The sequence below is a fragment of the Monodelphis domestica genome, chromosome 6, assembly GCF_027887165.1.
Source record: "Monodelphis domestica isolate mMonDom1 chromosome 6, mMonDom1.pri, whole genome shotgun sequence".
NCBI lineage: Eukaryota > Metazoa > Chordata > Mammalia > Didelphimorphia > Didelphidae > Monodelphis > Monodelphis domestica.
The window spans coordinates 3504219-3519153 of record NC_077232.1 but is presented as its reverse complement, the minus strand read 5'-3'; the positions used below and the strand labels follow the sequence as shown (position 1 = coordinate 3519153).

Genomic DNA, 14935 nt, shown 5'->3' with positions numbered 1-14935 from the left:
GCCCTCGCACTCTCCTATGTCAAAAGGTCTATGTGAAGAAGCTGTGATGTGCTTTAGAATTAGGATGTCAGCGCATAGTAGGACATAGAGTTGGAGTCAAATTGTGAAGGGCGTGAGAGTTTGGACTTTATCGCTCCGGCAATTAGGGTCTTCAGGTCCATTCAGCAGGCACTTTTAGGGGCCTACTATGTGCCAGAGGCTGCTTGACCCGAGGGCCCCGGCACCTGCCTTTAGGGAAACGGCACGCGTTACCATGTTCATGGATGAGCACATCTAAGCTCTAAGCGAGGTGGTCAAGAAAAGGGTGAAGGAGGGAGAGCTCAGACTGCAGCAGCCTCACCTTGGGGGCGCCCCTGCCCCAGCCCCCCCCTCCCACGATCACCTGAGAGACATCTTCCGTGCCGCTCAAACGGGGCTCCCGAGGCTGATGGAAGCACTCAGGGTAGCCATGGGAAGAGGGGGACGCCGCGGCCTGGAGAGAAGGAGGGGTGAGCGCGAGGGAAGGAAGCCCTGCGGATTCCTGGCCTTGGGCTCAGGGCAGAAAGGAGCCTCCGGAGGAGGGGATGCTCTGGGAAAGCGGGCAGGAAGGGGCCGAAGAGATTGGAAGATGCACGAAGCACTCTAGGCTTGGCGTAATGCGGTCCCCACACTCCCCTGGAAAGAGGGGCTGCTATTCGTCCCATTTTAGAGATGGGAGAACGGAGGCAAACCAATGGTAGGTGACTTGTCCAAGGTCACACGGCCAGTAAGTGCCCGACACTGGATTCAGACTCAGGACTTGCTCTAACCATGATGCTAATGTTGTTTCATGTAAGTAAAGCGATCTGTGGGTCAGGCCCCCTCTGCAAGTGTTCAGAGAAGCAAAGCCCCAGCCCCGGCCCTCGGGAGCTCATGCTCAGAGAAGAAGGCCGCAGCAGCGCCAGGGTGGGGGCCCAGGAACGCCTTCCAGCTCTGAACAGAGACTCAAAGGAAGCCAGGGAAAACCAGAGGGATGGAGGGAGGGGCCGCCGGAGCAGGCTAGGCGTGAGGGACTGCTGCTGCAAAAGCCCAGAGATGGGAGATAACAGATCAATGAAGAACCAGGGAGAGTGTCCCTGTGCAGGGCCCGGCCTGGCGGCCCACCTCTGGGGCCCATTTCCAGCCCTCACCAGGGAGAGCGGCTGGCCTGGCCTCCTCCTGCCTACTGAGCCTGATATCTTGAAGGGCCAGACGTCAGGGCGCAGGCTTTGTGCTGAACCTCCCATGGATCCGAGCAGATAAAACGGCCCTAAGACACCCTTCAACAGCCAGCCTAGCCTGTGCTTCTGGGAGCTTGTGGCAGGCTGGGTAAGCAGAGCCCTGGGCACTGCCGACACATGGACGGATGGGCGGACGGACAGAAGGGGCTCCAAAGCTCAGCAAGACCCCCTGAACCCTCTGTGGCTCCCGTGGCCCAGGCCTCGCTCTGGCTTCCACATGCGCTCTTCTCCCTGCCCCAGAGTTTCTTGGAATGGCAGCCAAGGGTAAGTGGAGGGAGCCCTGGGAAGACCCAGTCCCAAGCCTGCTGTTGGTACTCGCTGAGTGGCCTTGGACAAGTCCCCTCCCATAGGGTTAGGGCAAACGTATGGCCTGTAGCGCTCCCCAGTGTGGCTGAACCAGATTGGAATATATTAGGATATCTTAAAACGGAGTATTTGATTTTGAGACGAATACAGTGCTTGGAGATCCTCGCGAAAGGGTTAGTGGCTGCCGTTTTCCACAACGATGCAGCTTCCACACTGCTTCCAACAAAGTCTCCCTAACACCCGGCTCAGCCCATGCGGCTGCCCTGCTCAAGAACCTTTCTGGCCCTCAGTTGGGCTTTTAAAGCCTTCCTGACTTCCCAGGCTTAGGGCTCCAGCGGCTCCATTACTGGCCTGTATTCTGGCGATGTGGCCTCCTCATACAGGTCTGCACGCGCCATCACCTTCCACCTCCGTCCCTCTGTCTGAGCTCTGCCCCGTGCCTCCTCACTTCCCCGTGCTAAAACTACTGGCTGGAACACTCTTTCCCCCCCAAAGTGCTTTCTTTTGAGGAGCCAGGCCTACGGACGGGAGCTCCTGGGTTCAAATCTGGTCTCAGACATTTCTAGCTGGGTGACCCTGGGCAAGTCACTTAATCCCATTGTCTACCCCTCACCACTCTTCCTCATTGGAACCAATATTTAATATGAATTCTAAGACAGAAGGTATGGGTTAAAAACAATGAAGGGGACAGCTAAATGACTCAGTGGATTGAGAGCCAGACCTAGAGACAAGAGGTCCTGGGTTCTAATCTGACTTTAGATATTTCCTACCTGAGTGACCCTGGGCAAGTCACTTCACTTCATTTGCCTCACCCTTGCTACTCTTCCTTCTTAGAGTTATTACTAAGAATGAAAGTAAGGACCTAAAAACAAAGTCACTTGGGGTATAAAGAGAAAGAGTATTAATAACTTGAGGGTCACCCATAATAACTTTGTAAAAAATATTTTATTTTACCAATTACCTGCAAGAACATTTTTCCACTGAACTTTTCTGAAGGTCAAAGATCCAAATTGTCTCCCACCTTCCCTTCCCTCTGCTTCCTGGAGATGGAAAGCAATTTGACCTGGTCCTACATGCATTATCATACAAAATCTATTTCCATATTCGTCATTCTTGTACATGAGCCCCAAATAAAACAGTAAATAAGCTAAAGTGAAAAATCATCCGTTTCCATTTGCATTCTGCCTGGATGGTGGATGGAGAGCTTTCTTTGTCCTAAGTCCCTCGGGATAGCCCTGGGTCATTGCATTGCTACTAGTAGCAAAGTCAGTTACATTTGATTGTGCTACAATGTATCCATCTCTGTGTACAACCTCCTGGCTCTGCTCCTCTCACTCTGCATCACTTCCTGGAGGTTGTTCCAGTTCACATGGAATCCCTCCAGTTCATTATTCCTTTCAGCACAAGAGTATTCTATCACTATTGTGTATCACAATTTATTCAACCATTTCCCAATTGGTGGAAATTCCTTCAATTTCCAATTCTTTGCCACCACAAAAAGTGTTGCTAGAAATATTTTTGTACAAGTAGGTCCTCCACTCTCTTTTTAAAAATCTCTTTAGGATACAGGCCTAGTGGTGGATATTACTAGATCAGAGTATGCACAGTTTTATAGCCCTTTGGGCATAGTTCCAAATTGCCCTCCAGAATGGTTGGATCAGTTCACAACTCCACCAGCAATGCAATAGTGTCCCAATTTTGTCACATCCCCTCCAACATTTATCACTTCTCTTTACTGTCATTTTGGGTAATCTGCTAGGTGTGAGCTGGAACCTCAGAGTTGTTTTAATTTGCATTTCTATTAGAACTTTAGAAATTTTTTTCATATGATTATTGATGGCTTTTGTTTCTTCATCTGAAAATTGCTCGTTCATCTCCTTTAACCATTTGTCAGTTGGGGAATGGCTTATATTCTTAGAAAAGTGACTTAGTTCTCTATAAATTTGAGAAATTAGGCTTTTATCAGGGATATATGTTATTAAAACTTTTTTTTTCCCAGTTTGCTGTTTCCCTTCTAATCTCCTAATCTTGGTTATGTTAGTTTTGTTGATTCAAAACCTTCTTACTTTGATACAGTCAGAATTATTCATTTTACACTTTGTAACATTCTCTATCTTTTGTTTGGTTGTAAATTCTTCCTTCTCCATAGATCTGCCAGGTAAACTATTCTGTGTTCCCCTAATTTACTTCTGGCATCCCCTTTAGTCTAAATTATATACCCATTTTGACCATGTCTTGGTATTGGGTGTGAGATACTGGTCTAAACCTAGTTTTTGCCAGATTGTTTTCCTAGCAGTTTTTACATAATTGTAGACTCTCAGGTAATAACTCAAAGTGTCAGCCTCCCCATATAGGAGAGGGGGACAGGACTGGCCTGAGCTTGTCCTTGATCTTAGTATGTACAATTCAGGTCATTCTTCATCAGAGGCAGTTTTGTGGCTAAGTGGTTAGAGCCCTGGGCCTGGACTCAGGAAGATGGGAATTCAGTCTGGCCTCAGACACTTTCTAGCTATATGACCTTAGACAATTCAGAATTAGACTTCACCACTGTCTGCCTCAGTTTCCTCAACTGTAAAATGGAGGTCTTAACAGCACCTATCTCCTGTGGTTGTTATGCAGATCAGATGAGATAAAGATTGCAGTGTTTTACTCTGTCTGGCACATAGTAGGCACTTCACACCTGTATCCTCCTCTTTCCATAAACAAGCCCATCTTTTCCATGCAGCGACTGTCTCGAAGTAGGAAAATCACTCCGAGTTTCCTTGATTCTCTGTGATTTAACACTCGTGTGATCTTGGACAAGTCTCTTTCCTGATCTGGACCCCTTGAAGACCTTAGAAGTATGTGTCCAATCCCTCATTTTACAGATGAGGAATCTGAGGCAGAGAAGGTTAAGGTACTCACTCCAGGTCACCAGGTAATAAGACAAGACTTGACCAAGGAAAAGCAGGGATGCAAAGCCGCCTTCTTGCTCCCAGACTAATATTTCTCTTTCTCTTTTACTCAAGTAGCCTCTCTAGCCCTTTGCAGAGCCAAGTCCAAATTTAAACATAAAACCTCTGCGCCCACATCCCATGCTATTCTCACTGGGCCAGGTGGCCTCAGTTTCCTCACGTGTAAATCAAGGGGCCTGGCCTCGATTATATCCAAGGTCTCATCCAATTTGAGGCTGCTGAATTCTAGTGGTGAATTTCCAGAAATCTGCATGGAGTCAGTTTGAGTGTTGCTGATGTGAACCTTAGACCGGGAGGCATCTCTGTGCCACAGTTTACCCCTCTGTAAAAATCAGATCTTCCATCCCCAAGGCTAGAGCTGGAAGGGACTCACCCAAGGTCACTAGGGAGTGGGAGTGGAGCCAGCGCCCCAGGATATCCATGGCAGGATCAGGCACCTGGTCTCGCCTCCTATTAACATGCACAGTGACATTTGAAATCTGGGCCCAGCCTTGGAAACCTGTCCTGGGGCAGAGCGTGCCTACCTGGGAAAAACCACCAGCTAAGCAGAGGTGGAGCCCAGCCCTCTGACCCGGGGCCATGCTGGGTGCTCAGACACAGCCCACATCCCCCTCTGGCTCGAGCTCCCTCTCAGATGGGCGCAGGCAGAACGCTGGTACCTGATGCTCTGAGTGCGGGGTCAGGGCGACAGCCCAGATGTCTCCGCCAGCCGCTGCTGTTCTATATTAAGATTAATGAACCCACTCAGAAGAAAATTGAATGAGGCAGCAGTGAGGCCTCTAGCTAGCAATTAGAATGAACCCCAGGAGAGCACCTTTCCCCACACCCTACCCCCCCAAAAGATTCTCAACACCTCTGGGCAGCTGAGTGTGGGGCTGGGAGTCAGGAGACGAGAGTTCAAATCCAACCTCAGCCATTTCCTAGTGGTGTGTCCCTGGGCAACTCATTTCCCATTCTCAGCCTCACTTTGCTCATCTGGAAAATGGGGATAACCCTGCTTCCATGGTTGTGGGGAGGGGGTCGCTCGCCTGTGGAAAGGACTCTGCCCACTGGGAAGCCACCGAGAAAGGCTCCCTCCATGTTGTCGTCTCGTCTCACGGTCCCTTTGGAGAACCAGAAAGGCAGGTTCCGAGGCAGCTGGGACGGTCCCGTGTCCCAACCTGCTTTCCCACCCAGTGTTATCTCGAGGAGCTCCGCGTACACAGCCACCCCCAACCCCCGGGAGAGCAGGGATGAGCCTCATTTGACCTCTTGGGAATCCAGATCGTGGGGCCGAGGGGGAAGCCCACCCACCTCCTGCGCCCAAACCGGAGCCCCTGACCAGCGCCTCTTCTCCACTCTGGCCTGGTCGCCCCACCTCCAGCCTGTCCCATACTCTGCAACACTGGCCTTGGTGCCGGGGGGGGGGGGGGGGGGGGAGGAACAGCCCCTGCCTTCCGGGAGCTTCCATTCGCCCTCCCGGAGAAGACAGCCATGAGCAGAGAAGGAAAGGCAAAGGGGAGACGGGGCTCTCCCCATCCCACCCGAGGGAGGCAGCCAGTCCTGGTCTTGGTCCCTCTGTGGACCGCTATGAGGTTCTGATTGGCCGCAGTCCCAGCCTGGACCCCTAGACACCCCCCCTTCCCTGGGGCTCACCATATTGGTGCCTCACTTTAGACACCTGCTTGGTCTTGTAGTTGTCATTTCCAGTGTGTCCAACTTGTCAGGACCCATTTGGGGTTTCTTGGCAAAGAGTGTTTTGCCATTTCCTTCTCTGGTTCATTTTACAGATGAGGAAACAGAGGCAAACAGGGTGAAGTGACTTGTCCAGGGCACAATCAGGATACCAGAGTAGTTTGCCATTTCCTTCTCTAGTTCATTTTACAGATGAAGACACTGAGGCTGACAAGGTGAAGTGACTTGCTCATCATCACACAGCTAGTGTCTGAGCCTGAATTTGAACTCGGGTCTCCTGGCTTCTGGCTCCAGGGCTCTATCCAAAGCTTCCACCATCTAGCTGTCCCTAGCTAGGTGTCGCCTTTAACCCAGAAATCTCCGGCTCTCCTTGACCTCCTGGGCAACAGGGATTCCCACCCAAGTGGACTCCACCAAGCTCTGCCCTAGGCACCACAAAATCCTCCCTGCACAAAGTATTAGCAGAGATCAGGTAGTCAGTAAGCACTTATTAAGCATCTACTGTATGCCAGACTGTGTGTTAGGCTCAGTGATACAGAGACACAAAAATGAAAGCAGGGGAAGGCTAAGGCTGGAAGGGGGCGAGGGGGTAAACTCTTCACAGAGGAGGAGAAAGAATAAACTACTACAAAGTTACCTCTTGTGTACTCCGGAGGAGTTGAGGAAGAATAAGAAAACCTTTAGATACTTACTGGCTGTGTGACCCTGGGTAAGTCACTTCACCCTGTTTGCCTCAGTTTCCTTATCTGTAAAATGGGCTGAGAAAGCAAATGATAAGCCATGTTTGTGTCTTTATCAAGGATCCCCCAAGAAAGCCCGTGCCCTCGAGGAGTTCGTTTGCAGTCCGGGACACGAATCATTCCGCATTGAAATCCCTTTGCTTTTAAGTGATTGCCGAAAACCGTGACCAATGGCTTGTCCCTTTCCTGTCTCTGTAGTTACTCAACTCGCTGGCCGTGGACCCGGACACCCACTGCAAGTATGGCCTCTATTTTCGCGATGGCAAGAGGAAAGTGGACTACATCCTGGTCTACAATTACAAGAGGACGGCGGCCCACAAGATCCTGGCGCGGAGGGTCCTCCATGGCGACGTCCTGCCGGGGGCTCCGGGCCACAAGCAGGAGCATCATCCCCTCCCCGGCAAGGACGGGCCCTTGGACGCGGGCGAGATGGACCACCAGGGGGATCACCATGAGGACGACAGGCGTTTCCGGCGCGAAGAGTACGAAGGCAACCTCCTGGAGGCCGGGCTCGAGCTGGAGAGAGACGAGGATGTAATTACCACTTTCATTAGCGCCTGGCCGGGCTGGGGGTGGGGCAAGGGGCCCGCCGCTCTGCTGGGAAGCCCCCTGGGCACGGGCCGTTGTGTCTTCAGATGGGGAGGGCTGGCAAGAGCCATGTTCCCTCTTCCGCTCCGTCCGGGCTCGCCCCCAGGCTCCCAGGTCCTCCACCCTCATCGTCCTGCAGCAGGGGGTTAGCTAGCTGCTGTAGGCAATGGGGGGGGGGGGCGGGGGGCCGGCTGGGGCGCAGCTGTGCCCTCTGTCGGCTTTTACACCAACTTGCTGAGTGCCGCAGCCGCCTTCACTGTCTGTTCGGGGGTCTCTCCCTCTGGAAAGCTGCGCCCGTGGAGTTCTGGGTTCAGGGAGGGTTCCTCAGCGCACGAGAGGCTGGGGAAGGCTGCTGCCCCAGCTGAAGAAAAGTGGGGCTTCTGGGAGGCGGGCTTCACATGGAGTGAATTCAGTGGGGTCCGACGAGCACGTCAATGCCCTGAGCAGTGCCAGGCTCCCTTTGATCCTGGGGAGGGGAAGATCAACCGGGCGGCAGTTCTTGTGCTTGGGGCCAGGGGAGGGCAGAGAAGGAGTCATTTGGGGTGAGCAGCCGCTGTGCCTCGAGGCTCCTCTGCTGGGCAGAGGCATTGGCGGGAGCCGGGTGCTAAAGACGGGGTGGGGGGACTCTGAGAAGAATCAGGGATGAGGAGGGCGAGCTTGGCAGGGACAGGGGGCTCCGGGCAGAACAGAGTCCTCCGACTGTGTGTGCCCACTGAGTGGGGGGAGCCGTTTGCCACGCACGGGGGAGGGGAGGATGGCGAAGCACTTGGGATGCCAGGCGGAGGAGCCTCTGGCTTTTCCTGGTGACGGAGGAGCCAGCTGGGGCTTTGGGAGCAAAGCTGGGGCAGGCCTGTGCCAGCAGAGGATGATCTGGTAGCTGTGGGGTGGCTGGGAGACTGAGAAAGAGACAGGAACCAGGGGAGCCGGCGGCCATGCGAGGTGGCCTTCCCTCACTGAGGAGCGCGTTCCGGGGCGTGAGGGAGCCCAGGTGGTCCACTAACTGGAAATTACCCAGCAGGCCTTGCTCCTGGGAAAGCAAGCCGAAGGGTTTATTGACTCGTGGGGCATTGAATGGAGCCTCGTTCAATGTTAGCCTGCTGGGAAATGGGGTCTTAATGCTGGGTAATGAGGGACGGCTGTCTGGAGGACCAGCAGGAAGAGCCCAGTTATCTAGAAACCCAGCACCGGCCGGGTCATCATTCACAAGGCAGAGAAGCCGGCGCCGGGAGTCTTCTTCACCGTTGGGTCCACCATTGGCACAGCCCCAGATTTGGTCTCCCTTTCAAAAAGGGATGGAGGGGGCAGTAGGATGAGAACCAGGCCCAGAGACGGGGGGTTCTGAGTTCCGAAGACCCTGGGCAAGTCACTGGACCCCCATTGGCCAGCCCTTACTGCTCTTCTGCCTCAGAGCCAATAGCTGGTATCGACTCTAAGATAGAAGGTGAAGAGAAGCGGCTGGGAAGCGGACACGGGCTCCGTCATGGAAGCCTCCAGGAGCTGGGAGGAAGCTCAGAGGCCTCCCACTCCCACTTGTGCCCCAGCTGGAACCCCTTCCATTCCGTAGCTCCCCAACCCGCCTGCTGGAGCCAGGCCTAGCCTGTGCTTGCACACCTCTGCTAGGGTCCTGAGGCCCCCAGGCATCCCCTTCCTTCTGGCACCGCTCTCAGGGTAAGAAGTTTTCCCAGCCTCAGGCCTCAGTTGTTCCCTTTTCAACTTCCCTCCTGGTTTTGGTTCTGCCTTGATGGAGAAGCAACCATGCTCATCCCCTTAAAGGACCTACTCTGTGCCAGCGGCCCCAGCCTCTGGGAGCTCACGCTCCCCCAGGGAGAGGACCCAGGCCAAATCAGTGCCATCCCCTCCCCGGCCCAGGAGTGGGAAATGGAGCTCTTCATGCAGGGAATCTAGATCGTGGAATGGGGGAGGCGGAGCAGGTTGTCCCCCTTTAAAGATAGGCTAGAGCCAGTCTGTGTGTCCTAGTATTGGGTCTGCAAGGCCCCAGGCAGAGAGCCATGGGGGACGGTTGGGGCTAGGGAGCAGCTGGGCAGGAAGAGGAAGAGTTCAGGCAAAGGCTGAGGAGGGGCTGCCACGAGAAGGACGCTGGGCGGGATCGATGTTGAGGGGCAGAAGCAGAGGCACTTGGGAATGGGGGGTTGGATGCTGGGCTGAGGGAGCGGGTGCCATGGAGACAATTGCAGCCGGCTAGTGGGGGGCGCTGGGGCCCTTGGGAGAAGGCTGGGCTCTCAGAGCAAGGCTGCCTTGGGATGGAGGGATGGAGCGCCCGGCCAGGCCGAGGGGAGATGCCTCCAGGCCCTCCGAGCAGCTGGAGGCTCCTGACAAAGCTCAGGAGAGACCCGCAGGCCAGGCGGACACGCCGCTTTGCTGCTTGGATCGGCGAGGCACAGGCCGCCCGCCTGGGGAGAGACAAAGGGCTAATTGTGGCTGGCCACTCGGGGACTTCCTGAGGCCTTTCTCCTTCCTCCCATCAGGCTGTCCCAAAACCGGGGCTGGGAAGACTTGGGGACTTGGGGAGCCACTAAGGGTGTGCCTGTGGTGTGCGCACACCCCTCCACACCCCTCCACACCCCTCCCCGGCAGCCTGGTTTCTGAGAAAGTCTAAAGAAGATTTTGGAATGGGCACAGCCCCAAAGGAGACTCACATTCGTTCTGGATTCTAAAGAAATGAATCTCCATTTGAGGGTTGGCCTTCGAGGCTGCCTTGGGCCACTTTCTCCCTTGGGTGCCCACTGAATCCTCCCATTTACCCTCTTTTATAAACCCTTCCCTTCTGCTTAGGCTCAATGCTGCATAAGGATTCCAAGGCAGAAGAGCAGTAAGGGCTGGGCAATGGGGGTGAAGTGACTTATCCAGGGTCACATAGCTAGGAGGTGTCTGAGGTCAGATTGGAACGCAGGACCTCACATCTCTGGGCCTGGCTCTCCATCCACTGAGCCACAGGTGGACTGCCCCTCGCTCTTACTTTTCAAAGTTGTTGGTGCATTTAATGGCTCGGACACTCACAGACCTAAACCTTTCCCACCTCACCTATCTGCTGTGGATGGGACGCCTTCGGTCCAGGTCCGAGACCAGTTGTCTGTGCGCCAATGGAACCCGGCCCCCGGCAGTGGTCTGCCATTGAGGGCATCACCCAAGGGCCCTCGGCACAAGCAAATGCCAGGACAAAAGCAAAGCCGGGCAGAATCTCTTAAAAAGCGCCTGGATGCCAGGGAATATGGGAGGGCCGCGCGGGCCAGGCTCAGGGGGATGAGGGGGGCAGCCACACGGCTCCATTTCAAAGGGAAGAGAGCCTACAGACCCAACTGCTCGGGCCTTTGGGGGAAAGAATATTTAAGCTAGATAGGAGAGGCCAATTTTCTAATCTCTTCAAGGGATGGAGAGACAGAGACAGGGAGGGAGGGAGAGGGAGGGAGGGAGAGACGGGGGGGGGAGAGACAGAGACAGAGAGAAAGAAAGGAAGAGAGAGACAGAGACAGAGAGAGAGAAAGAGGGAGACACAGACAGAGAGAGAGACAGAGAGAGAGACAGAGAGGGGGGGAGGGACAGAGAGAGAGGGGGAGAGACAGAGACAGAGACAGAGACAGGGAGGGAGGGAGAGAGAGAGAGACAGAGAGAGAGGGAAGGAGGGAGGGAGAAGAGGGAGAGAGATTAAAGGTAAGCAAGCAAACAACCCAACTCTCCAAATGCACCAGGTGGGCTTTTATCACCCAGGGGGAGCTTTGGCCCTGACCCGTAGGTTCCCCCTCCTCTCTCTGCTGATCCTAGAGAGCAAGTATTGCCGCCTCCCCCTTGCAACTCAACTGAGCATCGTGGGAATTTCCCGGGAGCTACCTAGAGGTCGCCCAGGTCTGAGTAAGGGGAAGTTGGCTCCTTTGGCCCCGAGCCTTCGGTGGCTCTGTGGGTGCCGAGTTTCTCCCACGAGTCTTGCAGGGATGGGAAAGTGCTGTGTGTTTCGGGTCCTTCCTGGCTTCCAAAGTCAGCCAGGTTGGCTTGAGCGTGCCTGGAGGTGAGCCTTGCGGGCTGTGGAGGCCCTCCTCAGCCTTGCTCAGGAGCAGCCGTGCTGAGTCACAAACTGCCTCTCTGGATGGTGCCCTTGTTTGCCGAGCCTCTCTGACATGGCGGGGGGAGAGGAGGATGCTTTATGGATGCTGTTGCATTGGGTCCTCCCAAGGACCCTGTGAGGGGGCACCGCCAGCTCCATTGGACCCATGGGGAAACTGAGGCACGAGGGGGGTAGGGAAGCTCTTTGTCGGCAGAAGCTGTGCCACGCAGCTGCTCCCTGCTCCAGGCAGGGTCTCGGTGGTCTCCGCTCCGAGCCTCGCTGGGCTACGGCACGGTCAGAGAGCTTTGCTGCTGGGAGCGCTGATGGCCGGCCCTGCGCCATCTTGGTCTCTCTTCCAGCGTGGGCGGGGAGGAGGCCGCTACAAGAGGTTGTGATTTGGGTGGCTTTTCGCCGTGCAGGACGCTGCAGTGGGGGTGGCCGAGGGCCCTGCTCCCCTTGGGCTGGACTCCTGGGTCCCTGATGGCTCTGTCTTGGCGTGGCCACCCTGGCCTGGCTCCCTTGGGACCGCTGGAACAAGTCTGGCAGGCAGGACGGGGTGTCAGATCAATGGAGGGTCACCGGCACCCCCTGGAACGGGCTTGACGTCCCGAGCGAGGGGGCTGCGGGCTGGGCCTGGCCTTAGGACTCCACTTCTTGGGCTCCAGGCTGGCCTCAGACGCCTCCTATCGGGGTGGCCCTGGGCCAGCACTTTACCCCGTTTGCCTCAGTTTCCCCATCTGTAACGGGAGCTGGAGGAGGAGATAGCCAGCTGCTCCCGTCACTGCCAAGCAAAGCCCCGTCAGGGCCGGGGAGTCCGGCGCAGCCCAACAGGAGGGGCCGGGTCCGAGCGGAAGAGACAAGAAGGCACTCTCGTTAGGCACCTGCTGTATGCCGCGCCGTTAAAGGGAGGCCTCGAGGGGAGCTGATAGCCCGGAAAGTTAGGGTCAGGCCAGGTGTTTCAGGTGCTGGAGGAGCCCCAGAGGGGGACGCCGCGTAGGGCAGGGTCCTAGTCAGGCCCCCCAAAAGGCTTTGGGTCTTGGCCCGGGGTCCGAGGCCTCCTGAACGGAGCATGCTCGCCCCCCCCCGCCCCCCCCCACCTTTTCCTGTCCAGCTCCAGAGCTGAAGCCGCGCCGGGAGGATGTTGACGTCCCTGACGGGAGTCACTTATTTTTAGAAAGTCCTCGAGGCCCAGAATAGCCGCACTTCATGCCCTGGAGGCCGGGGGGGGGGGGGGGGGCACTGGAGAGCCCCTGCGGAAGGCAGGCCCGGGAGTGCGGGCGATCTGGCTCCCCGCGGCCCGCGCCCAGCTCCCTCTTTCCTGACTGGGCGCTGCTGCTTCAGGGGTGACCAGCCTGCCTGGGGACACGGGACCGGGGGGCGGGGGGGGGCCGGGGGGGCTGGGGGGGGCCAGAGGGCTGGGGGGGCCGGGGGGGCTGGGGGGGCCAGAGGGCTGGGGGGGCCAGAGGGGCCAGAGGGCTGGGGGGGCTGGGGGGGGGCCGCCTGGGCACGGGCAGAGCTGGGAGCGCGAGGAGGCTCAGAGCAGGGAAAGGTCTCCCTGCACAGAGGTCACAGATAAGCAAACGGGCCGGATGGCAAATGGCCCTAATGAAAGCGGGCTTCCGGGAGGCCCAGGGCAGCGGAGGCTGGCACGCTACGGCTGGGCAGCCGGGGGAGGGGAGAAGTCCAGAAAGAACCCCGAGTCACAGCAGACCTGAGTTCAAGTCCAGCCTTAGTTCTTTTGTGCAGGCGTGACCTGACCTCATTGGGGGGAGGGGCTGCCCTTTCCCTTCCCGGCTCATTTTAGGGAGGAGGAAGCTGAAGCACACCGGATGAAATGACTTGTCCAGGGTCACCCGGCAGGTGTGTCCATGCGTCAGTCACTTCTGGCCTCCGTTCCCTGGTCTGTCGGGTGCCAGGACACTCCTGGGTCTGTGGCCATGAAGAGGTTTGTTCCTCTGCCACGAGACACCCCTAGAAACTGCACATGGGACCCCCTTAACACTCGAGGGGGAATCCTGGGCAGAAATCTGGGGAGCCCCAAACAGGGCTGGGGGGAGGGGCAGGCACAGACACAAATCCTCCGTGCCAGGCCCGGGCTGGCCAATGCATGTCGGCCCCAAGGGCCAGGCAAAGGGGTTCAGTGACTTGTCCAGGGTCACCCCGCCAGGAAGGTCTGACCCAGCCGCAGAAGGTTCCCAGGCGGAGGCGGAGGCGAACGTGGAAGGCGGCCTGGGCTGGCTGGACCCCAGAGCAGCGCACTGTTTGCCTCAGGGGTTAGCCTTGATCTAGGGACCGGAGGGCCACCGGATGGAGGGAGGCTTGGGGCTCCGAGGCTGTCACCTGTGCCATCCCTGTGGCTCCTGCGCCCCCAGGGCTGCCCAGAGGGGACACGAGAGGCCTCTCACCCTGAGCTCTCTGTGCTGAGGAACTGCCCCTCGGGAGGGTGCCACAGACTCTGTTTGAAAGGGGAAACTGAGGCTGGGGGGCTCGCCTTTTGTCACACAGCCTGGGCCCCCCCACTTGACTCCGAGGCCAGTGGCTCCTCCTCAGCCCACCAGCCCTCCGTGGGTGCTGAGCCTTCGCCATCGCTTGCTCCGGGGCCCCGAGGCTCAGGCCTGGGCACTGGTGCCCCCTGGCCTGGCATGGTGGCTGGCACAGTGCCCAGGGCAGGGCCAGGACTCCAGGCCCTTAGTCAGTTCTTGTTCCATGTTCAAGAGAGTGAGGGTGGCTCCCTCCCAGGAATGGCCTGGGGCAGCTGTAGAGGCAGGGAGAGCTTCCACTCCCCCAAGATCTGGGTTCAAATCCGCCCTCAGGACTGCTGGCCTCTAACTCCTCTGGACAGCTGAGCTCTCCATACATCAGAGAAAGGTTGTTTGATTGTTAGGGAGGGCGGTGCCTGGAGTCTGAATTCGATCTGAAGATCTGAATTCGAATTCAGCCTCCCCTACTTGACAGCTAAGTGACCCTGGGTGAGTTACTTTACTTTTGTCTGCTCATCTTCCCATCCGCCTCCAGGGCTCTCCTGAGAGGCACAATGATGGTAAAGCCCTTGCCCAGCCTGGCCCCTGGGGGGGAGCAGTTGGGATCCAGGAATTCCAGCCTTTCAAGGCATCCCAATTCGGTGGCCTGGAGCCCTGGGTTCAGATTCTGTCCTGGTCACGAGGTTTCCTGTTCTGCTAGCCTAAGTGTAAAGCTCCATGTCATCCCCCCTTTCCCCCCGCCCCCCCCCCCCCCGGCCCCACCTTCTCCCCTGAGCAAAGCAATCTGAGGAGCCTCATTTCCCTCCTTTAAAATGAGCGCCACAAGAGCATCTTTTGGGGCTGCAAGAGGTTAATGTGCAGAAGGTCTGGAGCCCCTTAGCAAGCATTTATTGAGCGC

At 56.7% G+C, this 14935-nt stretch overlaps 1 protein-coding gene across 1 annotated transcript in view; it reads left to right on the top strand.

Annotated features, from left to right (window-relative positions):
- Positions 1–14935, top strand: part of ANO1 (anoctamin 1) — a 158701-nt gene that overhangs the window by 70928 nt on the left and 72838 nt on the right. The window contains 1 exon segment of the mRNA XM_056801174.1: positions 7111–7446. Coding sequence (XP_056657152.1) covers positions 7111–7446 — 336 coding nt within the window.